This window comes from Eublepharis macularius, chromosome 10, assembly GCF_028583425.1.
Source record: "Eublepharis macularius isolate TG4126 chromosome 10, MPM_Emac_v1.0, whole genome shotgun sequence".
Taxonomy (NCBI): Eukaryota; Metazoa; Chordata; class Lepidosauria; order Squamata; family Eublepharidae; genus Eublepharis; species Eublepharis macularius.
In genome coordinates, this window is record NC_072799.1 from 8,208,866 (window position 1) to 8,234,747 (window position 25,882).

A 25,882-nucleotide genomic window follows, 5' to 3' on the forward strand; every position below is an offset into this window, starting at 1 on the left:
ACATCTGGCTACAAATCTCCTAGAGGCATATGAACACCCACCTATGACTCTGTCTGGTACAGGCAGCACAGAACAACACAGTAGTGTTTGTCAAGCAGTGGCTCTCTGCCCGGGTACACACGTGATCAGTTTGGAAATGTGCTTTTTATCGCAGTTTTGCCAAGATTATCCCAACTAAAATAAACCTCCTTGGTTTAAACTTTCATGGATACTTCTGTTTCATCTAGCTTGACCGTAAACCAGGGTTTAGGGAGTGCCAATCCATATAGAAAAAATTATATTCACGAAAAGCCCATTAAATAGTGGCAAAGCACCTATGTACCAGATCCTCCATCCTTATGTCCTTGGGCTAATTGTGAACATAACTTTGTACATCCTTTTGTTCAAAAACAACCAGGGATTTTTTTCAGCTGGAACACAGTGGAACGGAGTTCCGGCACCTCTTGAAAATGGTCACATGGCCGGTGGCCCCGCCCCCTGATCTCCAGACAGAAGGGAGTTTAGATCGCCCTCCGCGCCAGTGGCGTGGAGTGCAATCTATACTCCCCTCTGTCTGGAGATCAGGGGCGGGGCCACTGGCCATGTGACCATTTTCAATGAGGGCAATTTAAACTTTAAAAAACTCCCACCTTGTTCCAGCTGACCCAAAGTGATGTCATTGTGCGGTCCTGAGTTCCACCACTGAGTTCCACCACCTCTTTTCCCAGAAAAAAATCCCTGAAAACAACCCTTATACAGTCTGCATTCTAGATTTTATACAAGATAATTAAATGTTTCTTGGCGTGATCGTGCTTGAAGTCAAACATAAGCGCAATTGTATTAAAGGTGTAATTCTTCTGTCCAAAGAAAGAGTAGTCAAAGAGTTCTCCTACTGGTGATGCATTTGGAGAACTGTGGTTCCATTAGCGCTCTGCCAGCTTGATGGTTCTATTGCCATTTCAAGGTACCTATTATGGTGCCATTGAAGTGGCTTTCAGATGGTATCTAGTATACCTGAGAAGAAGATAAGATATATAGTGCTTTTTGAGCCTTAGGACAGTTCTTTCATCTTGATGATCATAAAAGGGGGAAAGGAAGCTTGAAAGATGGCTTATTTTATTTGTGATGCAAGACGCCTCTTTTATTCAGCTGAACTTTAATGTTCTTTGCTGGTGTTTAAGGCCTGGATCTTGTGCTGTGTGTTTGAGAGGAAGAGCCTGCATTTTTTAACCTTTGCTTTGCATCTTAATTACCATTTGTTGTGTCTCTTGGAGGGTTTTTCATTATAATGAAGATTAGAGGATACCGTTTGATGTATGTCAAATAGCAGCTGACTAACGAAAGCACTAAATGGGCAAAAAGATGTTGGCTTTGAGGAGTGTTTTCTGACATGAGCGTTCCCGAGGCTGTTCGCAAAAAGGACCAGTTCATCTGTTTCCCCCCAAAAGAGACCCTCACATTCCGATCAAGGGCAAGAACAGGATATGCCTGGAAGCCTTTTCTTGGCATTTGGGGTGCCTGTTGCTTCCCTGGGTTTTTGACACTGGAGGCCTTTTATTTCACATCCTTCATAAGTGAAATTGTGCGGAGGGGGCTCATGAACAGATGGATTGGGGCTTTGGCAGTGTTGTCTGTCGGAAAGGGGAACAGATTATTGCCATGAGGGGAGATGGCAGAGAGAGATGGGGACATTTGAACTCATTCATGAATCATTTCCAACTGGTAGCTTTGCCTCTGGCCACAGTGCATACCACCAAAGCAGTATATTTATTAAATGTGTGTTTGTTTCAACTGAAACACTTCACTGAGCCACACAAAATACGGCTCTTCCAAGTGCCTCCCGCAGTCGCCTCTGCATTCATTTAGTGTGGTGGTTAAGAGCGGCAGGACTCTAATCTGGAGAGCCGGGTTTGATTCCCCACTCCTCCACTTGAAGCCAGCTGGGTGACCTTGGGCTAGTCACGGCTCTCTGGAGCTCTCTCAGCCCCACCCACCTCACAGGGTGTTTGTTGTGGGGATAATAATGGCATACTTTGTAAACCGCTCTGAGAGGGCATTAAGTTGTCCTGAAGGGCGGTATATAAATTGAATGTTATTTTTATTATCATTTATTTTTTAAGTGTAATATTTAAAAAAGTGTTAAAACTGAGGGCCTGCCTTGATGAGAGCCTTGAAGACTTGTGAAGGGACATTTTCTGTGTTATTTTAAAGGGTAACAGTCCACTTGCAAAGGAGATAGGAAAAGAAGGGCATTAATTATCTCTGCATGTCTAGTCAAAAGTTCCATACGCACATGCACATATAACCTCTTTCTGTATGGGTTCTGTGGGGCTAAATAAGGGACCAAACTTGCAAGACAAATGCAGTTAAGAAATTTCTTTAAATCAAAACCTTTCAATAGACAGAATACTACAGCTAGATTTTTATAACCAAACACAAAGGTGCAACAAAGAACAGAAACTTGCAGATACAATGTTCAGCCAAATAACGGGTTGTCTCTCGGCGCCATTTTGGGGTTTGCAAAGTCCAACTTTTTGGGTCCACCCACTGCCAGAGTCCCTTGATACAGTCCTCTTGATTACAGAAACGAACTGGAACCCAGGCTTCAATCTTCAACACAGAAATGACAGCCCTGCAATAATAACACGATTCTAGTAATAATACCAAACTAAATCTAACCCTTACCCCTCTTTACTCATTAGTTTTCACATACAATGTCTTTCCAGATACTTTATTCAGTTGATAAGAGCTCATAAATTGTTATCAAGCTCCCCGGCAACAGCCTTCTCATTGGCTGCTCAACTCCAGACACTGACTCCACCCTACTAGGCTAAATCAACTAGCTCATGAGGGTTACACATAAACACACACAATACTCAACACACACTGGTGGTTTTAGCCCAGGGTAGGAGAAAAGATAAGTATCCTGTCAAACTATCCTCCAGTCCCCACCCTTTCCAGACTAATCACAGAGCTTGATTTCAATTGGGGAAAATATACAAGAGAGAACCCGTTCTTTCCTCACCATGGTCACAGTCCAAACTGAGGCCCAACATAGAGTTACCGACCTCCAGGAGAAGCCTGATCTCCCAGAATTACAGCTGATCTCCGGGCTACTAAGATCCTCTGGGGAAATGGGTGGTCTTTATGGCATTATACCCCAATGAGATCCTTCATCTCCCCAAACCCCATCCTTCTCAGGCTCCGGCTCCAAATCTCCAGAAAGTTCCCAGCCTGAAGTTGGGAACTCTAGGCCAACATGGCATTTTTAATTGCTATTTGCCTTTTGAATATGCAGAGACGGTCCAGTCACAGGTCTACCGGCATCTTGGCTCATTAGGCCCTGATATTTTGAATTGACTCATAGATTCCCACATGTTTTCTAAATTGCATTGTGTTTTTTGTGGCTTAAACTTTTATGACATATCAGGGGACTGCTTCCCAATCCACATAAAAAGTAATTATTGCACTGATGCTGCTTGGAGAGAGGAAGGACAGTGCGTAAGAGTCTCTGAGAGACTACCAGAAACATTTTTGAATCCAGGCTTAGCTCTAGAAGTTGTCTTGGGAACACTAGATAACTTCCTGGTTCACAGTTCAGCGTTGTACCAGTTATGCTACAATACTCATTTTTAAGGCAAACTTGGAGGTGGTTTTACGCAAATGATGTGGTAGAAGAGAATGCAATTTCCATTGGTTTGAACAGACCCTGCAGCCTCGGACATCTTTTCAGTTTCTACGAGCTGCTCCACTTCAACCATTTAAGCAGAGTCTTGAAGCTTCAAGAGACACTTTCCCTACAGCCCATGTCTATCAGAGCAGGCCTTGGCAATGAAGGCGCCTGACATCTATCTGAGGGCTGCCAGCCTCGAGGTGGGGCGTGGGGATCTCCCAGAATTTCCAGACGACAGAGCTCAGTTCCCCAGGAGAACATGGCTGCTTCAAAGGGTGGAATCTATGGCAGTATACCCCTCTGTCGTCCCTCCTCTGCCCAAACTCTGCCCTGTACCCCCAAATCTCTCGGAATTCCCCAACCTGAGTTGGCAACTCTAATCTGTACATGGGATAACCACCTGGCTTTGAACAGTAGAGTCGATCTTTTTGAAAACGAGTAACCATCTGGAGATGGTTATCAAACCCAGTTCTCCAGGCTTCAGAAGATAAGTATTTTTCCTGATAACATGTTTGCTGTTGTTATGGGAAATAAAAGAGAGGAGGAAAGAAAGAGCACAGATCATTCTTCTGATATATAGGAATTTTACAAGAGAGGAATTTACCAACTGCAGAGTAAGATGCAAGCTGTGTGTCAGTTTGTAAAGCAGCATTGAAAGAACAGTAGAACTGAGTTTATTAGCAGAGGTTATTTGTGTAGACTTCTTGTTGTTGTTGTCAGCAATTAGTCATTTTAATATAGCAAGGATTCTACTTTGCCAGAGCTCGCTATGGCGATAAGTGTAAGTACTGTAGGAGTAATCTTACAGTAAAGTGTTCTGTGTTCATGGGGCTATGGGCTGGCCTGTGAGGAGACCCTGGAGGAGAGGGTTTGTAATGGGAAAATTGATCAGATCACATTATAACCTAGTAGTACATGTATATTCTAATAAAATTTGGATTAACTTTTATGTAGGTTTTTTTACAGGTTGTAGAACCACACAGATATTCCTTTCATCTTTGTCAAATGGTTAAAAGTAGTGGCCAGTAGCAGATAAATGGGTCTTTAATTGTTAGAATGGATAAATCATGTTCTCCTCTCTTAACTTTTCCTGTTGCTTTCTGTGGATTGATATAGCTTATCTTGCACCTGGACACAGTATCACTTTTTGACTAGGTAGAATATCACATAATTGAAAGTCCGAATAATCAACCAAATATAAAACCAATCATATTTTTATATTGTTGTCACATCTGAAAGCTCTTAGATGGCTCAGTACATGCCAGTTAGTATAAAAACTGCCACCCCGATAAGGAGTTAGGGCTTGACTGAAAGAAATCTCATGAAGATCTAGGTGAGAAAATAATATTTGTATGCGTGTTTATTGAAAATTCAATGCATTTCATAGTAAATCCGATTCTAAATCAATCTCAGATTTAATTGAGAGATGTTAGGAGAGTTAATACTTGTGTTTATTTGTTCCAATCCCTTAGGTTTTATTTTAGTCATCCTTTATATTTTGGTATCTTGCTTTATTAAAAAAGTTACTGTTTATTTCAATAGAGAATAAGCATTAAACTCTAAAAGAGGTCCCTGTGTGCCTTGATGGGAAGAGTTAAAACAAGGAGAGCTCCTATAAATTATTTGCACTAATTAACAGGCTCTTCAAAGAGAGATCTCAGGTTTCAGGTTTCATATCTAAGGTATTCACGGCTATTCAGAGTTGAGATATAAATCTTGGACTTGGGTGGTTTGGATGCCTTAACGGGGCACGGATAAGCCATCCATTGCAGGTTCCTGAGGAAGAGGTTCCCACAAAGTGTGGGAAATGTGCATGTCGGCTGTGTCCTTTCCTACCATAGTGATTCTGCTGTGTTCCTGCAGCATCTAAGTTTATATGTTTGCTATTTGGATTGGGGGGGGGGGATCAATATGAGCTGAGCATGGGTGAAATGCAGTGTGGCAGGGACACTGGAAATCAGTGTACCCAGACTTATCCACAAAACAAACCTTTTCTTGGAATGATTCCAGTGTTCAGGAATGCCACTTTCTCCTGCCCCAAATAAAACTAAAGCAAAGCCGCAAAGCCTAACCAGATATCTACCCATGTGATTGTCACATGCCTAGTAGATCCTGATTTTCTTTAAGAAAGTAATCTACCCAGTGAGGTTACGTGCATTGCCCTATGCGTGCGAACAACAATGATTAAAAATGATGCATAAGATAGACAGATGGCTATCTAAGGGCACTGAGTCTTGTTCTTGACTCATGGCAAGCATGTCTAAGGTACCAGAAAAGAGCATCCTCCGAGGTGGATGGGAGAGAGAACTTTTGGAAGCATAAAATGCTCACCCCAGAACATTAGTCTCTGAGATTTAACAGGCATATTTCTCTCGGAATCTCTGCTTGGTGGCTTCCAAAGTGGCTTATGTCTCAGGTTCCAGATGAAAAAATGAAAGCTTGTGTAAGGTCACACACAGAGACATAAAGCTGCCTTACCAAACCATTGGTCCATTGAGGTCTGGATTGTCTATGCAGATGGACAATGGCTCTCCAGTGTCTTTCACATCATATCACATCACATCGTATCTGGCTTGATCATTAACTGGAGATGCCAGGGACCGAACCTAGGACCTCTGCATGCAAAACAAAGGTCTTCCACTGAACCACAGCTCCTCCTGCAATTCATAGTAGAATAACAAACATTTAGCCCAGAATAAGGGCAAAAAATAAGCATGCATCCATATTTCACTTGTACTACACTAGTGGTTATTCAAGTGTGATGGGTGGGAGGGTCTACTGGGAAGCCCAGTTAATTTCCTTTGGAAGCCTAAGGTCCTCCACTCATCATGCCAAGAAGCAAATACAGTCCTCAGACTTAGGATGTTCACATTCACTACAGTGAAAAGTGCTGAACACTCCACCCCCACATATTTTTCACTATCAGGAAGGCTACAACAGGGGTCCCCAATGTGGTGCCCGTGAGCACCGGGGTGTCTGCTGACACCTTTCCTGGTACCTGCCAGTTGTTTTTAGAAAGTGTGCAGGGCTTCACCCAACAGGGCTTTTTATTCACCATTGAAGATCGTATTGGCTTTGTAGATGATTTTTTTTAAAAAAGTTGATTTGGCAGCAGCTGCCACCACATCACAAGGATTGCTGAAGGTCACGAAAATATTTTTAAACAATATTCACATTTTAAGAAGCATCCTGTGAAGCAGAGCATCTGCCAGTTATGCCTAACCTCACGTTGTGGTTAGCTACGTCTCCCATGGCAGCCATTTTGTAGTTGAGCCCACCAGCCTGTATCAGAGTTCCAAAAGTTTATTTTGCTTTCCTAAGAAACTCCAAAAGATATGGTTGGGGCAGGGCTTTTTTTCAGCTGGAACGCAGTGGAACGGAGTTCCGGAACCTCTTGAAAATGGTCACATGGCTGGTGGCCCCGCCCCCCGATCTCCAGACAAAGGGGAGTTTAGATTGCACTCCGCACCACTTGGCGGTGCAGAGGGCAATCTAAACTCCCCTCTGTCTGGAGCTCAGGGGGCAGGGCCACCAGCCATGTGACCATTTTCTCCGAGGGCAACCCACTGAGTTCCACCACCTCTTTTCCCAGAAAAAAAGCCCTGGGTTGGCGTATAGATAACCTCATTGCTAAAGACAAGGATGGGCCTTCTCAGGTAAACTTTTTATTCTTGTTCAACCTTAGCTGTTCCTTCAAAGGTAGATGATGTACATTTTTAGCAGCCCATGAAAGCCAAGAGTTCCTTTAACATGGAAATGCCTTTCTTCCCCCCAACCGTGTTTCCTCCTCTAAAACAGAGAGAGAAACTATCCATGTTACCACAGACCTGATATCCAACTGATTTTAATTGCAGGTTGCCAATTTGGCATGCTCAATTTCCAATAACGAAGAAGGAGTCAAGTTAGTCCGTATGGCAGCAACCCAGATTGACAGTCTGTGCCCACAGGTAAGCCCGAAAGAACCTGTACTTCCAGGCCTTTCGCTCCATTAAAAAGCATACGGTGTTTGACAGAGAAAAACACCCGGTATGAAGATTAGAGTCTTGCGCTTTCTATTATAGCACTGATTGCCTTGCCCAAATAGCGAAAAAATGCATTTGTATACTGAGCCTCACTTAATGAGCAGAACGATCAAAGCACACAGCTGTGCTTTTAACGTACTCTTTAATCAATTTGTTCTTTTCCCTTGAGAAAAGGGCCTCCTTTTTTGTCATTGCTCATAAGAACTGGTTTCTGACTCATAGGTAATCAACGCGGCACTCACGTTGGCTGCCAGGCCCCAGAGCAAAGTGGCTCAAGACAACATGGACGTCTTCAAAGACCAGTGGGAGAAGCAAGTCCGGGTGCTCACGGAGGCGGTTGATGACATCACTTCCGTCGATGACTTCCTCTCTGTCTCAGGTGCTGCTATCAAAAAGAAAAAAAACACTCAAAGGAGGTTTTTTTATTGCAGTGCAAGATGTTGTCACGGATTTTCTGAGAGACTATTAACTTTGCACTCCTGATGCATACACGATGACATCACTTCCTGAAGTGACTTCATCACACAGGCAACAGTCATGCTCCCATGCTTTGCATGGGGCTGATTTTGACCTATTTTGTACCAAAACTGGCCCCAGCAAAGCGTTGGGGCATGCCTGTGGCTAGCATGATGATGTCACTTCAGGAAGTGATGTCATCACACCCCCAGGAGCACGTGCATCATGCCCCTGGGAGCACGTGTACCACACGTGTTCCCAGAGTGTCTTCCTGTGGCAGGCAACCTCCAGGGAGCTTGTCAGCTCCCACTAATTGCTGGCAGATCGGCAGGCAACCCCTGGGAGTTTTCCTGCCACTGGCAGCCACCTAGGAACCCTGTTCCTACCCCTTCCCAGTTGAAGCTTTCCTGTTTATTCCATTATTAAAGTGCTTATTGCTATTAACTACGTGTCACTACAGATGTCAGAGCCCACCACAGTTGATAATAGAAGCACCAACTCAGAAGTGCCTTCAGCATTTGCCGCAAAGCTTATCATCAGAGGCTCACTGCTCATCTGTGTTGCTGTTACAGTGACCTGGCAAAGAACCTGTAGCAGCCAGAATAGCCCAGCATCCTATGCTCATCTCTTGCCTTGAGCATCCTGTGGATGGGGTCACCATGAGCCGATTGTGTCTCGCCATGGCCTTAGATGGGAGTAATTCTGCGTAGGATTCACTGCTAGTCTACCAGATGCATAGAGTGGGCAGAGGCTCTAGACGGACATGGAAATGCATCGAAATCTGGAGTGACAGGCAGTATCTTATAAGGACAGCGAAAAATGTGTATCTTTATATAAGCTGTTTATTACCTTTTTAATAACACTCTCCCTACAAAGAGTTCAGTGTGTTATGTACAGCTGTCCTCACTTTTTTTATCGTCACAACAGTTTTGAGCAGCGCTGGGACTTTAGTTTGGGGTTGCCAGATAGGGAAGGGAAAGGAGGGGCTCCTTTAAGAGAAAAGTAGTGAAGGGGGGAGCATGTTGTTAGGATCCTGTTGCTGAATGATGAGTTTTGAGCAGTGAGCTAGTCTTAAATAGAATGACTGACCCATGTCAAGCAGTAAGCTTTGGGGCTAAACCAGAATTTAAACTGCAGCCTGTCTCCAAGAGAAGAAGGCTATTAGCCTGCCGGAGGTTATGCACTAGCCCTTGAAGCTGCAGGTTAGCTCTGTCAGAGATAGCTCTTGATAGCAGAGAAATCAGGGATTTTTTTCAGCTGGAACGCAGCGGAACGGAGTTCTGGCACTTCTTGAAATTGGTCACATGGCTGGTGGCCCCGCCCCCTGATCTCCAGACAGAGGGGAGTTGAGATTGCCCTCCGCGCCGCTGGAGCAGTGCGGAGGTCAATCTAATCTCCCCTCTGTCTGGAGATCAGGGTTAGGGTGACCATTTTTGCCAAGGGCTATTTAAACTTTTAAAAACTCCCCCCCCTTGTTCCAGCTGACCCAAAGTGGTGTTATTGTGTGGTCCTGAGCTCCACCACTGAGTTCCACCACCTCTTTTCCCAGAAAAAAAGCCCTGGCAGAGATACATTTAGTGATCCAGTCAAGTGATCAAATGATCCACTCAAGCTATCCCATGGATGAGTCAGTCCCCAGGCAGGTCCTGCTTTGGCTAACTGACATTCAGTCTGTTTGAAATGACACAGGGGTCATTTCAAGTATTTTTGGAGTCAAATCCATCATTGATGGTTGTTTTTAAACAAGCTCGAAATCAACAGCCTCAGATTCTATTCCCTCTCGCACCAAAAAAAATCCTTAACTATAATTATTCAAGTGCAATGGAAAATATAAGCAGTTTGATGAAAGTTGCAAGCTTGTTGAAATCAGTTCAGTGACTAACATATAAAGACAAATGGGAAATTGCGCACACAAAACCAAAACTGGAAGAAAAAAAATTGGAGCAGCTTTGGATCTTGGCAGACCTCTACCAGAATCAAAGAGGCCAGGGATCCAGGCCTACCTTTTCTGGGACCATCTGTTCACCTTGAACCTTGCCTTTTGCTTCAGTGATTTCAAGTGGATGAGATCCATTTGGCAGTCTCAAGCAAGAAGCTCTTTGCTGATACAAACCGGAGGGAACTGTATTCTCCAGTTGGCCAACTTTGCTGTTCCTGTTAGAGAGCAGCGATGGCTGCTTTGCAAGCAGAAAGGCCAAGGCCCAGGGACTCCAGTTAATGGATTGTTTCAGGAAAAAAAGGGGCTCTACACAGCTTGAAACCCAGGAGAGCTCCAGTTTTCCAGAGTAGGCAGTGCTGAACTAGATGGATGGACCCCATGATCTGATTTACCATAAGGCAGCTTCATACAGCCATTTACGTGTTGTTACCCATCTGGATACTCAAATATGGAGACTGGAGTCATCATGAACAGACAAGACATATCTTTTTATAAACCTGAGAAAAGCTCCAGGTTTGCAGAAAAATCTGAAATAAACAAACACATATACGCACACAGAGACACACACATATAATCACAGAGGGTTACCACCCCAAATAATAGAAGCAGCACCTGTACCTTTAAGAAATGAATGCCCTCTTCAGTGGCTGTTGTAAGGGGTTGCTAGGCAGCCATAATTGTATTGAAACCAAGGCCAGGTCAGGGGGCAGGGTACTTTGAGAGAGGGCTCATGAGGGCCCAACCACTGGCAGGCCCATTTGCTCACTATTAATATTCAACAGCAGGCACCTCCCCCCAAAAATGTGTTGTAGTAGTTATCGTTTCAGACTACGATCTGGGAGAGCCAGGTTTGAATTTCCACTCTGCCATAGAAGTCTCACTCAGTGACCTGGGCCAGTCAAACTCTCTCAACCTAACCTACCTCACAGGGTTGCTGGGAGGATAAAACAGAGGACAGTAGAACACTGAAAGCTCATTTGGGTCCCCTTTATGGAGAATGGTGAAATAAGCAATTAATAAATATAGCCAGGGCTTTTTTTCTGCTGGAATGTGATGGAACAGTTCCGGCACCTCTTGAAAATGGTCACATGGCTGGTGGTCCCGCCCCCTGATCTCCAGACAGAGGGGAGTTTAGATTGCCCTCCACACCGCCAAACAGCACGGAGGGCAATCTAAACTCCCCTCTGTCTGGAGATCAGGGGGCGGGGCCACCAACCATGTGACAATTTTCGCCAAGGGCGATTTAAACTTCAAAAAACTCCCCCCTTGTTCCAGCTGACCCAAAGTGATATCATTGTGCAGTCCTGAGAGCATGCACACACTTTGCGCCCGTGCATGTGATACCAGGGGCACCACCTCCCGCCAGGAGTTGTCCCCTGTGCAGGCAACCCACTGAGTTCCACCACCTCTTTTCCCAGAAAAAAAGCCCTGAATATAGCTGAATATGGGGCAGGAGGGGGGAGATAAAAAGTAGGTTGGTGGGAAAGATAAAAGGAAGCAGGGAAAGGGGAGAGGGTATGGGTGCTGACAGGAGAAGGAAAAGAGGAAATAGTGGTGAAGGAGATACGGGGGAAATGAGATGCCTCTTGCAAGCCCTTGCCAGTCCTCCACTTGTTAATATTGTAATGATGGTTTAATTGTCAGCCACCTTGAGCAGGACTCTGAAGAGAAGGCATAGACATATCCTAAATAAATAATGTATTATCTGATTTTGAGTTAAAACTTTAATTTTAATTTTTACAACTGTCTGGTCCTCACAGTTGAGATGAAAATGGGTGGGTGCTGGGATTGGGGCGGAAGGCTCTTTGCTGAGGTCTAAGTCTTGTCAGTGTCTGGAGGAGACACCTCCTAGGAACCCTTGGATGCCACCCTGAGTTCCGTGAGTCAAGGAATGGGAGGTGTTTATTTACTTTATTGATCTGTTTAAATTATTTGTAGCCCTCCTTTTTCACTCACTCAAGGTGGATTACAGAATGAAGCACAATGCAATTGTACTGCATAAGAAATCCAACGTAGAATGGAGTAGGCGTGGCACAGCTGGGAAGCTTCCACTAAAAAAACGGGAGAAAGAGAAGGCTGAAGTGGAAGGGACTTGATGGCTTTCACTCGTCAGAGTCAAAAGCACCATCCCAAGAAGAGAAGGAACTGGGTTCAAGCAAAGCCCATTTTCTTTGGCTTGAAGCACCAGAGGCCCCCCCATCTTGGCCCCCCTTGCCGCTCAGGCCTCCTCCCTTCTCTCTCTGAATAGGACATTTACTGCTCCCGCTACCATCTCCTCCATTGTCAGAATCTGAATACTGCAATTCCTTTGGGGCAGAGACCTCAGTTATTATTAAATTCATCCAAATATCATGGCACTCTTTCATCAAAACATAACAAAAGCAAAACAACCACCCTCAAATTGTGCATAAACTTCCAAGGCAAGCTGAGTATTCAAATAAAAGGAAGCTTATGCAAAATAAGTCAAATGGAATGCATAATTTCCCCTGGGTGTATGATTTGCTTTTCTTTAAGGAGGATTTGCTGGTTTTTAAAAAAATTAACTCAAGGCTGATGATAATAGCGAAGGCCAGGCCAGCGCTGAGGGAGGGTGGGAGTCATGGTAACCAGCGTTCCCACTGCTACACTTGGTAGAGTTCCTTACTAAATGTGAGTCCGGGGGTGCTGAGCAACTGCCTTTCCGAGTATCCCACCCATCTCAGCCTATTATCATGCACTTTGGTTTGCCTCCCGTGAGAAATATACGTATGAAGCTGCCTCATACTAAACCAAATCACTGGCCCATCACAGTAAGTATTGCCTACTCTGAATGGCAGCAGCTCCGGGAAAGAGCCCGACGCCTGCACTCCCCTCCCGACCGCTTGTTCTCCCTCCCATAGACTGCCACTCTGTAAACTTCAATTAAATGGAGAGCCAAGCTGCAAGACCAGGACGCCTACATTTCCCATCAAAACTTGAGGAGGGCTGACAAGTGTCCAACCTGTGTCAGGCGTGACTTGTAGCTTGGCTCTCAGCCTGAGGAGGGATGTGGGTTCACCCAGGTGACACAGTAAACAGTCCTAGAGACAGCGAACCAAGACAGGCAAAGTCAGAGGTATTTTTATTCTAGGACATTCAAAAGAGTTAACACAAAAAACTGGTGTTACCCAGTCAAGCTTTGCAAACATATAGATAAAATAACAAATCCTTACTAGGACTGAATAGGGCTAACTTAACTGAAACACTTGAATTGGCTGACTACTAATCCCACAGCTGGGTCTCACCAATACAGTCCATAGCAGGGTAAACTGGGCTGAATCCACGCGGACCGGCATAGCGCTAAACTGTCGGAATGCCAGTTTCTTCCTAGCATGATTTCTGACGTCATTGCCCCACGATGCCGCTCTCGTGGTGCGATGACGTCAAAAATTGCGCTAGGAAGACGCTGGCGTTCCAACGGTTTAGCGCTGTGCCGGTACGTGTGGATTCAGCCCTGGTCTTGCAGGACTGGAAGAAGGAAACTAATGCATTTGACAGAACCTTCCAGGTATCAGTGTCCAAATCAAAGTGATGGTCCAGCAGCAGCAGTAGAAGGAAGAGTTCTTTTTAACTGGCAGTGCCAAGAGATTGAATCTGGGATCTTCTGCCTACCAAGCGGGTGCTCTACCACTGCCCGCCCCACCCATAATGTGCTGAGGTCAGAAGCACCACTCTCTCTGGCTCTGTTACCCTGAATCTGACCATTTGAATAGAATAATGTGCTGGTGGGTGTTTTATCGTTCCTGGGTGGGCCATTGCAGCAAGCTGCAGGCTTCCTTGGTTGAGGCTTGTACTTGTGGATTCATTCCAGACACAGCCCATCTTATAAGTTAGGAATCACTGAGTCAGAGCCAGTGTGAGGCACTTTTGCCCGTGGAAGGGATGGATTTTCACAGATTCTTCTTTGCCAGCTGAGCTCCCCAAAATGCTGCTTTTGCACAAGACATTCCCTTAGAATCTGAGAGGGACAATTGCCTTCTCCTTCTCTGCTAGTGGAAGTGTCTTTTGCCAGCAGAAAACGACCTTTGAATCCAACCCGTTGAGTTCTGTCTGAAGGGAGAACTTGTGAAAAGAGTTTCAGGCGGGTCTCCATGTTGGTCTGCAATAGAAGAGCAAGATTCAAGTCCAATAGCACCTTAAAGATCCACAAGATTTCCAGGGTATAAGCTTTGGGGAGTCAGATTGGTCTTCTCTTCCTTCTACTCTTCCTTCTACTCCTCTTTCTTCTACTCTTCCTTCTACTGCTGCTGCTGGACCATCACTTTGATTTGGACACTGTTACCTGGAAGGTGGTTCCGTCAAGTACATTAGTTTCTTTCTTCTGATTCTGCAAGACCAAGCTCCCAGACTGGTATCAGGTTGGTATCTGATGCCAGATTGATATCCGATGAAGGGAGCTTGACTCTAAAGCTTGTGTCTTGGAAATCTTGTTGGTCTTTAAGGCGCTGCTGGACTCAAATCTTGCTGATCAAGGGAGATATTAGCATGCTTTGCCATCTTAAATCAAGACCTGATAAATTTTCTTTGGACGTAATGCTAGCCAAAAAATGTAGGAGCCAGGAACATTTTCCAGCTTTCAGAGTTTCATATTTTAATGACCAAATTTTCTAAGTATTGCTACCACAAAACCTAATCTTTGTCTGTTCATGATGTTTTTTTTTTAATAATTTCATTAAAACTATGATCTACTACTACAAAATCATTTTAATATAAGCTTTCACCACCACTGAACGGTGTATTGTAAAGTTTACATAGAAACAAGCAATGACAGGACCTTTAAGCAAATATATATGTATAACTACATCAAAAGGTTCAGATGCAAAATAATAAGTATGCTTTGGGTTGGATCCAGCCACCCTTTTTCACTCCATCTCAGCCAATTCCCCTCCTTGTTATAGCCCAGTGTTTCCCAACCTTTTTTCCATGGAGGAATCCCTAAATTATTTTTTCAAATCCCAAGGAACCCCTATGAAAACGTTTACAGGCCAGAAAAAGTTGATGGTGAGGAGGAGCGCAACTGACTGGCTATAACTCCGGAGCCATCATTTGGAATGAGAGTGTCTGCTTGGTATGGGGAAGGTCCCGCGTTCAATCCCCAGCATTTTCATCTCAAAGGAGTAGGAGATGATGTGAAAGATCTCCACCCAAGTCCCTAAGAGCTGCCAGTCAGAGAAGACAATGCTGACTTAGAAAGACAAGTGGTCTGACTCGGAACAAGGCAACTTTATGTGATTATATTTATTTGTTCACTGATAGCCCGCCTTTGTTGATGAGACTCAAGGGAGATTACAAAATCTAAAAAAACAATTCAGTTGGACATCAAGGCCGTTTTCACATGTCTTGCCGGCCGCGCAAAATCGCGCAAAACTCCCAGAACAACGGCATCTTCCTGGTACGACTCCCCATCATCTGAAGTTAAATAGAGTCCTCTCTATGAAGTTAGACAATCAAGTAATCCAAAGTGTGTGAAGTGCATAAATCACATCTAAATGACATAATTCATAAATACACAATTCATAAATATACAATCCACAAATTCATATCACATCTGGCAATCTCATTGAAAAAGATCAATAACTGACCACTCTTTCACAAACATATAGTCAAAAGAGTGCAAGATAGACGGCAGGTGATATAGAGTCCTCCAGCCGACTTCTGATCCCAGACGTCCTTGCCCTACGGACTATCAGCTGTAGGCCAAGGACGTCATGATTTGGGTTTGTGGCGCAAATTTGCACCACAAACCGGAGTCATGACGGGAAATAGCGCCAGGAAGAGGCTGTCATTCTGGGAGTTTTGTGCGATTTTGCACAGCCGATAAGACGTGTGAAAATGGTCCAAGTTGCTTCCAACATATAGCGACTCTATGAATTAATGACCTCCAAAATGCCCAACGTAAAGTGCCCAGTAAACTTTGCAGTAGGGTTAGGTGTACACAAGCAGGGGAGCTGTCTCTAAAGCGAGGCTTATTGTTATGTAGAAAGTGAATTACAAAAGTAGAAGACAATAGTGTAAAAGCAAGCGCAGTGCCTTGGAAGCTCAATGAGTGACCTTGGCTCAGTCACACAGTCTCAGCACAACGTATTTCGCAGGGTTTTTGTGACGATAAAATGGAGAGGAGAATGATGTAAGCTACATTGGGTAACAATTGGGAAGAAAGGCGGGGTATAAAATGCGTAAATAAAATAAATCACAATAAAGAACACTGCCGTAGACTACAGTCTCTTTGTGAAGACTGAAGCCGTCTGTCCACCAAGTATTTTTGTCCCTTGGGATTGAGGGTGACAGGAGGAGTTGCCTTAGACTCCCAGGGCAGCTGGATGACGCCCCAAGCCGGGCAGACTAAAACATTTCTGCTTCTATTCTGATAACCCTCCTTGGCAGAGTCAAGCCTACGGAGACCCTCTCACTGGGACGAGGAACCAGATATGAGAAGGAAGGAGAGGCAAAATGATGGGAGGGATTTCAGAGAATCATACAGTTGGAAGTGACCTCAAGGCTCACCTAGTCCAACCCCCTGCACAATGCAGGACTGGGACAGGACTGCAGATCTTAAGAATGCTTCCTTGAGAATAAGCCCCACCTAAATGCAACATACTTCTGAGTAGGCTTTGCTTAGAAGTGTTCTCTGCATTCTTCATGAACGAAAAGCCCAGCAAATTCGGCTACGGGTACACATTGCCCTCAGATGGCAAGAGAGCACAGCTCTTCTGCACCAAAGAGCTCCCCCCCCCCCCGGCTTCCTTACTTGAGGATGCTTCTCAACTCAGACTGACTGCTGCTTCTGTGATGTTGCTTCTTTCTTAGCTGTCGTCTCTTGCTGCTGCCCTGCAGTCCCTCCAAGAAGCCATTGTGTATTGCTAACTCAGTGGAGAGGGAAGGGAAGGATGCTGGCTGTTGTAGGGGGAGGGAGGAAGAGGAGTGAGGGATTCTCACTGAACCCCAGAGGACTTCCAATGGAACCCCAGAGTTCCACAGAACCCCGACTGAGAAACTGAGAAACCTCGACTGTTACAGACCCTGTTACACCTGGCTTTTGTCCATGCAGTTTTCATGATCTCAAGTATAGCCTTTTTGATAGTCAGAGGGAGACACCTTCCTTCCTTTTTCAACACTAGAAAAACTGGTGTGGTCCCACCTTTCTTTACTTCCGTTGAGAACTGCAAAGAGATGCGTTAATAAAGTAAATGGAGAAAATGCTACATGCCACAATGACATTTCTAGGCACCATGGTGACCTAGCGCTGTGGATTTGTCAAATCTAACCTTAAAAAGAAGTACGGTGAATGACAATCTTGACGAATAACAATTGCCATGTTCTTTTGTGCAGAAAACCATATTCTGGAAGATGTCAATAAATGTGTGATTGCGCTGCAAGAGGGAGACGTTGACACGCTGGACAGGACCGCCGGCGCAATTCGGGGACGAGCAGCCAGAGTCATCCATATCATTAATGCCGAGATGGAAAACTATGAAGCTGGGGTTTACACAGAGAAGGTGCTGGAAGCAACAAAGTTGCTGTCTGAAACAGGTGAGTGTGGGTTGCAAAACGGTCTGTTTGTGATGGCATTAGATCTGTTTGTGATTGCATAACTTCTCGTGCTTAGCACTTCTTCTAGCACACCCACCACTCCTATATGTGAGGCAGTTTGACGGGCCTAAGCTATATGCAGTGATATCTGTGAGCATTGCTTATTGCTTAGAAGCATAGAGTTGGAAGGGTCCTCCAGAGTTATGTAGTCCAACCCTCTGCACAATGCAGGAAATTTACAACTACCTCCCTCCCCACACACCTCCAGTGACCCCTGCTCCATGCTCAGAAGATGGCAGAAATGTCCAGGATCCCTGGAAAACTGGCCTGGAGAACATTTCTTCTTGACCCCAAAGTGGCGATCAGTATTACCAAGGACATGTAAGAAAGGGCCGTGAGAACTAAGCACTGATATAACCCTTCCTGCCCTCCCTCTCATGATCTGTCCTTGCGTTTATTTAACCCAGAGTAACAAAATGCTGCTCAAAAATACACTAAAATCCAGACTATAAAAATACAGTAAGTCCTATCAACAGTATTTACGTTAAAATTCCCCACCTTCTCTAGGACAATTACAGTCAAATTGCAGGAACTACTCGTTCTCTTGAGTCCACAACCTCCCAACTGCATTAGGCTTTATCTTTGCGAATTTTGTGGGCTATAGCTAGAAATTTGGCGGAATTCAGTATATACTGAGGGTTAGGGTCAAAAAGTAGTTTGGGGCTCATTTTCTCGTCCACAAACCCATGAAGCCTCTTTCATAAGGGGTGACTCGTGATCTGTCTGTTACTCGAGATAGGCAGTATCTCCTTGTTTGCAGATAATTCTGCCTGTGGCCACTCTGGATCCAAGGGCTGCTCTTGTTTCTTTCAATGGCACTTTACCTACCGTCAGACCTTTGATAGTTTTTGCTCTAAGAATGGAACCATTTGTCCTTGGGGGAGGGGGATATTTTTGCAGATTCGCCTCTCTTGCTGAAGCCTACTGAATTCCTCAAAATGCTGCTCAAAATGGGATACAGGGGACTCTCATGAATAGCTGAACATGTTTCGCATAACCACAGTGACCTCTGGAGACCATCAGCTTATGAAGCAAGTAGTGTGGTGGGAAGGAGCAGATGCTCCATTTGCAGGATCCCCACTTCCTTCCTCTGGAGTTCCAGCTGCATGATTAAGAGAACGTGCAACTGAAAACCCCGGGGGTAAAGATACGGCTTGGGGTGAGTTGCAAGGGGAAAAACAACACGGCAGGAAGGATTGCACACCTCCTCTTATCTCCTCTGCTGCTTCTTTGTTCCAGATTTCCTGAACCTGCTTTTCCCTAGAACAGAAGTCGGTAACCTTCTTGACCCAAGTAAAATAAGAGCGAGGAGAGACAAGAGACCTGGCCAGAAACTCTGGGAGCAAGCTGGGCCCTAGCAGAGCTGCAAGCAATGTTGGGGTTCGCCTCCGATCTGGCCAGCAGATAGGGTTGACAGCCTCCAAGGGGTGGCTGGAGGTCCCCCAGAATTACTCTGATCTCCAGGCAACAGAGAGGAATTCCCCTGGAGAAAATGGCTGCCTTGGAAAGTGAACTCTATAGCATTATGTCCGGCTGAGATCTCTCCCCTGCCCAAATCATGCCTCCCCTCAAATCTCCAGGAATGTCCTAATCTGGCATTCCTACTGGCAGAAGCATACAGGTTCAGGGGCTGATGATGAGCCCCATTCCCCTGATCTCTTCCCATGCTGCCACCCCAGCATTTTGAGCACATGAAGCTGCCTCATACTGAACCACACCATTGGTCTGGCGGCAGCTCTCTGAGGTCTCAGACTGTGGTCTTTCAAATCACCTACCACCCAATCCTTTTAGCTGGAGATACCAGGGACTGAACCTGGGTCCTTCTGTGTGCCACGCAGATGCTCTACCACTGAGCCATGCCCCCCTCCCCTGATAATCTTGCCACCTCCTGAAGGGCTCAGCCCAGTTTCTTGGGTGGAGAAATATCCCTGCATGCACGGCCTGATGTGCTGCTGTTGGGCTTGCCTGCCCAGGGATTCCCTTTCGGTGCCTTAGAAGAACGGGCCATCAGAATTTTTAGCATCTGTTCCAGTGTAAGGGGGAGATCCATCCTCAACTGAAAATATAAGGAATAGGTTCGTTTTAACACGGATCATGACGAAACAGCTGAGCCATGCTATTTCTCCCTATTTCCCCATCTGTTAGTCTGCACTTGTACTGGATACTCCAAACTCTGATCTCATGGTCATCATAGGAGGAAAATACAGAAAGGGGTAATGAGAATTACAGTTATTCTTCCCCCCAAGTGACAGTTACCTTTTTTGTATATTGTGTTTCTTTTTGCCTGCAATGAAATTGGCCCACAGAATTGATTAGGTAGTTATGGTGGACACTCTATTTATTTATGTCATTTATAGTCCTCCTTTCTCACTGAGACTCAAGGCGGATTACTTAGCATGAGATGAGTACAATCGACATCAAGGACTTCGGCCTGCCTGCGCTACTTGTGTGACCCATCAAGCCCAATTCAGTCCATCAGCTATGTTGTGGGGACGGTCAGGTTTTTGATAAGGTTGTTACTGACAGAAGAGCTTGGAAGCTTCTTGAGCTTCTTTGGGTCATAGTGCATGTAGTGGCCTTTCAGTTGGGCTGGCCTGATTTTAAATGTCCATCCACCTTGTTTTTATAATCTAGGGCCAAGCTACACATGACGAATGACACTTGAACGGCAAGTGTATTTCTCCCTGTTCACTTGCCCTCCAATCAATCCACTTGCCGTTCAAGTGTCATTCGTCATGTGTAGCTTGGCCCCTAGACTCTATGGGCCCAAATACATATCAGGGTTTTATTTCTCCATTTTTGCTGCTTTGTGTGGAGTGTTCCTTAACTGTGGAGCAGCAAAAACAGGGAACTAACTCTACCTCTGCACTATTTCCATGAAAGAAAATGACTTTGGCGGAAGGCAGGAGCCTTCCACTCCTCACACACAGCCGCATTCTTCCTCTTTTTCTTCTTCTTCATCATCATCATCATCACATTCCATTTATATATCGTCCTTCAGGACAACTTAATGCCACATTCAGAGCAGTTTACAAAGGATGTTATAATTATCCTCACAACAGTCACCCTGTGAGGTTTGTGGGGCTGAGAGAGCTCTGAGAAGCTGTGACTGTGACCCAGCCGGCGTCAAGTGGAGGAGAGGGGAATCAGACTTGGTTCTCCAGATTAGAGTCCTGCTGTTTTTAACCACTACACTTGTCAGTCTATGGAGTTCAAGTTACTCTGATTTCATCTCCCAACCCCTTGCAGCAAGAAATCCAAGGTCTCTTGAGTCAAAGGTTATTTATTGAAAGATTATATTCAAAGTACAGGTGTCCATGGATATTCCAAAGGCTATAAAACTTCTGGCTGAACACAAAGCTTTGTTGAGAATGGCATGCTGGTTACATGTTGCAGTATATCAAACCCTCCTTTCCATTCCACCCCCCCCCCCTATGCCTAGCCATTGTAGAGGTTTGGGAATGTGAAAGTAACTTCTCCAAGGTCTGTGGCTAGCCATGCTAGATAAGGCTGTCCTGGGAACCACAACTGTCTTCTGAAACCTGCAGACAAACAACACTGGAAATTTACAGTAGCAAAATACATACTGAGGAAAGCAATATGGCAGTACTGTGGGTAGCAGACCTGACAACACTAAACTGACTCTCATGGCCAGTTTGGGTTCTCCTCTTTTTAAAGAAGCCACTCCCTACCATTGTTGTGTGGCTGCAGGGAGCACAAGTTGGGTCCAGTGTCGTTTGTCCCGATTTCTGCTTCTCAGCCAGTTTTACATCAACCCTATAAGACGTGGTTGCTATTATTCCCATTTCACGGAGCTCAACTGAAGCTGGCCAAAAGCTAGTCTGAGTTTGGGTTTGATGAAGGCGCTTCTCTACAGATTGCAGCAAAACAGCTTAAGGATGAATTGGCAAAGTTTCCAAGTTCCCACATTCATTAGGCACCAGAAACGAAAACCAGTTTCCTGTTTACCGAAAGATGTCAGTGTTGTCTCTGAATAGTTCAGGCTCTTAATGATCTAGGGCCATATTTCAAATCCAAATTATGGAAAAAAATGTAGATTGGAGAAGGGGTGGGAGGTTTGATAGAAGAGGTTTGATAGAAGCACAAATCCAAATGGGAATTCATTTCGGAGCTGATGTTTGGGCAACAGCATTTGAATTCCATTTGAATTAGTCAAACATAGTAAGCGGGAAAGTAGTTTCCAAACTGTCTGAAGAACTATATGGCATCGTGGAACTTTTTGAGGAAAACCAGAGTTGCTGGTATCAACCAGGAAGGCCTGTTCTTGGGTATATTGATGATGTCGGTAAAAGAGTATATTCAAGAGCGTTTGTTTACACCAGTCAGCCTTTATAAAAACAAGAGCAGCGGCAAAGTAATTCGTGCCTTAAGCATGTGTTCCTAGAACATAGTCCCATTTAATGGTTTATAACAAAAGACAGGTGCAGTAGTGGACTGGGAAATTAGAGGAGTCCTGGAGCAAGCCCAGCTGAGCAGCCACTACAAGCAGGTGCTCCAAGGGCCACTGCACTTACTGGAGTATGTGGCATTTCCAATGGACTCTGGTTCACCCTTCGGCTCATCCCACAAAATGGCAGCAGTGCCAGAGGAGACAATTGGTGAGCTGATGCTTGTTGCCAAGGAATTAAGTGGATATTCCGGGTATAAGGTTGCTAGAGCAGTACACCACTTTTAACTCCAGCCCCAGATTGAGGGTAGGATGGGGGCAAGAACTAGATCTTGATGACAGTCTTCATTGGTGAGTGTGTGCTCTTAGGTATATCACACAGGCAAGTTCTAACAAAGTGGTTTGCAATTAATAATTAAAAAACAGAGTCAGGCTGAGAGAAACTGGACATTCGAATTTCTTCTTTCTTCATTTATACTCCACCTTTCTTCCCAGTAGGTCCCCAAGGTAGCTTATCTCATTCTCCTCTCCTCCATTTTATCCCTCCAACAACCCAATGAGTTAGGTTAGGCTATGAGTGTGCGACTGGCCCAAGGTCACCTAGTGAGTTTCCATGGCAAAGTGGGGATTCGAACCCGGGTCTCCCAGATCCCGTATCTCTCTGCATGGGTAACATGCTGGCCCCTACATGGATAACAAAACTAGGCCACTCATATGCAGTAGAGGATCACTATAGATAAGGCAGGGAGACTCCCACAGTCATGCAAAAATAACGCAACCCTGTGTCAGTTAAGCAAAGAAACAAGACCTGAAATCCAGCCCAATAAGTTCTGAAGAAGGGACGAAATGTAGTGACCAGTTAAGTAGGGTTCTCAGCCTCCAGCTGATGGCTGGAGATCTCCCAGAGATCTCATTAAGCAGAAAGAGATTAGTTTAAAAGCTTTGAGAGCCCATGAGAGTTCAATGTTAGGCAACTCAGGTTTATAAAAAAACATTTTTGACTTATCGTTACCAAGAATTATGGGCCAGCATTATGCAAACTTTTTGCCTTGTTTGGCTTTCATAAAACTAATTCACAATGATAAAAACATAATAAACTAAATCTGTGGCAGACACATTAAATACTTGTATGGCATATTGAATGTGCTCTTTCATAAAGCTCGAACTAGAATGAAGTGCTAGAAGCTCTATGGTAAATGTGGGGCTGGCCGAGCCTCCTTTTAGGCTTTTTATACAAAAATAAAAAATAAAAAAGCAAGATTGATCTAATTGTTTCAGTGTGCTGGCAGAGAACGTCGGATTGCAGATGCTGGATTTTAAACAGCACACATTCAATTGCAAGAATATGCAAAAAACAGTCTCTTTCCTATTGAATAGTTTGAAGTGTTCTTCAGACTATTCATACTAGCACTTTTCTGTTACTAAGTAACAAACCACTTACTAGGACCTCTCAGAATTAGCCAAGTTTGTACCTTGTCACCAAGCGCCATGCCAGTGGTTGTCAAAAAGAGCCTCTCTCTCTCTCTCTCTCTCCTCCCACCCACCCCTTCTGTTATGTCTTGGTCTCTTTCTCCGACTTTCTCGGACAGGAATGCAGCAGACAGACAAAGTCTAGAAAGTAGCAATGTTTAGGGATGATTTTGAATGCCTCATCCTTTTAGTTCTGACCTGAAAATCCTTATGCCAATTTCTCTTCTCCCTTGTGTAGAATAAATCCATTTTCTGTTTTCTCTTGTAAAGTATATGCATTTGTCAACCGTGTTATTTGCACATCCATAAATCAGCATTATTCATTAGGCATACATTTTATGTATAAAGGGCAAGCAGTGTATGTTTTAATGCGATATCAATTGCATATGAAAACTGAGCAACATATATATGATGTAAACATTTCAGTAAAATGAAGAGGAGAAAAAACAACAGAAAACCAGAAGCTTTGACAAAAACACAGTGTTTGTTTGTATCTGTGTGTGTGTGTGTATGAAACAAGACATTAAATAAGGAACTTTTGCTTGTCTTTAGCGATGGCCTCTGTTCTTGCTGGACTTGAAAACCCAAATGGCCAATTCAAATGTACACTTTTGGTGGCAAATGTAACTGTGAGAGGGTCAGCAGCGTTCCCAGCTAGGGCTAATGAGCTTCTTGGATATCTAAGGACATGCATCTTGGTTGCCACCTTCTATGGGGGTCCTTTCCTATGCCTCATTGGCTGGGTAGTAAGGTCCAAGGGCCAGAGACAGGCAGCTAACAAAGGAACAGAGCAGGAAGTGACCATCAATGCTGGAGCTAGAGAATAGAAATCTTCACATGTAGAGGATGGGGCTATGGCTCAGTTTTTCTCTGATATACAGAAGGCACCAGGTCCAGTCCCTTGCATCTCCAGTTAAGAGGACCAGGCAGTAGGTGATGTGAAAGGCCTCCCCCTGAGAACCTGCTCCCAGCCTGAGTGGACAATACTGACGAAGGGTCTGATTCAGTGTAAGACAGCTTTGAGTGTTCATGTATGTCTACAAGAGCCTGGACCGGGCTGGGGTGGGGGTGGGGGTGGGAATTGAGACCAGGGAGCTGCCCAGGCTGAAACACAAGCTGGTGGCTGTCAGATGTTGGAGGTTGGAACTCACACTGAAAGATCTGCAGGATTAGAGTCGAGTGGCACAAACAAGATTTTCAGTCTTGTATCTGAAGAAGGGAGCTTCCACCCTGAAAATCGTTTTTGGTCTCTGAGGTGCCACCGGACTCAAATCCAGCTGTTCTACTTCAGCCCAACACGGCTGCCTACCTGAAAATGAAAAAAAAAATATACAGGTGAACTGATGTCCCCATTCTTTCATGTAGCCTGAAAAGTCCTTGATCCCCACCAAGATCTAGAGCAGGGGTGGGCAAATTGCGGCCCACGGGCCACATGCGGCCCGCTACAGAGTTTTTTGTGGCCCACCAAGACAGTCAGAAAAATCCGCCTTGAACCGAGATTTCCTTCCTTTCCTTCATTCCTACATTTGTCTCATTAAACTGATTCTAAAATTAAATGTGCTTGCAGCTATAGATGATATGAAATTAGCACAATAAATAAATTGAATAAAACTACCACTATTTTATTTAATTTATATTTATTGATTTTTATGATACAATTTATACCTCTTCTGAAATGCAAAGTTAACTAATGAATGCAATCATTTTAAAAGGTGCGGCCCTCCGCTAACCTCCGCTCCCACAAAGTGGCCCCCCGAGCCAAAACAATTGCCCACCCCTGATCTAGAGCATTTCACTGTCCTCCTGAGTGAGCACAGGAGGCCTTGAGCTGCCAAGAATGTGTTTCTTTGCCCAGTTCTGTTCTGGCTTTCTTTGTTTCTAGAGTGCTGGGGGAGAGTCTAAGGGCACTGGAGATGGATAGGTCTATTCAGGATTTTGAACAGGACCCCGCAGTTGGAGAGGGAGCAGGGGGTATCTCCCTGGAGCTTCTGGGGTACACGGAGCCTCAGGTTTAGCGGGGACCATGGGCAGAGCTCCTCTTTCCTCAAGAAGTCAACGGCAATGTAGAGGGTGGGCCAGGGCAGGTCGTGCCAGTTTGCTGCAGGAAATGTATGTATTTATTTACTTCATTTATACTCCAGTGACGAAGCAACTACCATTGTTCTCCTCTCCGTTTTACCTTTGCAATAACAACCCTGTGAGGTAGGTTAAGCTGAGATCGTGTGACTGGCCCAAGGGCATTGGGCAAGCTTCTACGGCAGAACGGAGATCTGAAACAGCATCTCCTAAATCCTAGTCCAACATGCTAACCACTATATCACACTGAC

The 25,882-nt window shown here is 44.8% G+C and overlaps 1 protein-coding gene across 1 annotated transcript in view; it reads left to right on the plus strand.

Annotated features, from left to right (window-relative positions):
• CTNNA2 (catenin alpha 2) overlaps window positions 1-25,882 on the plus strand; it is a 678,629-nt gene that overhangs the window by 538,950 nt on the left and 113,797 nt on the right. The window contains exons 12-14 of the mRNA XM_054989920.1: window positions 7,507-7,599; window positions 7,897-8,053; window positions 17,417-17,617. Of these exons, the coding sequence (XP_054845895.1) occupies window positions 7,507-7,599; window positions 7,897-8,053; window positions 17,417-17,617 (451 nt within the window). The remainder of the gene's footprint in view (window positions 1-7,506; window positions 7,600-7,896; window positions 8,054-17,416; window positions 17,618-25,882) is intronic.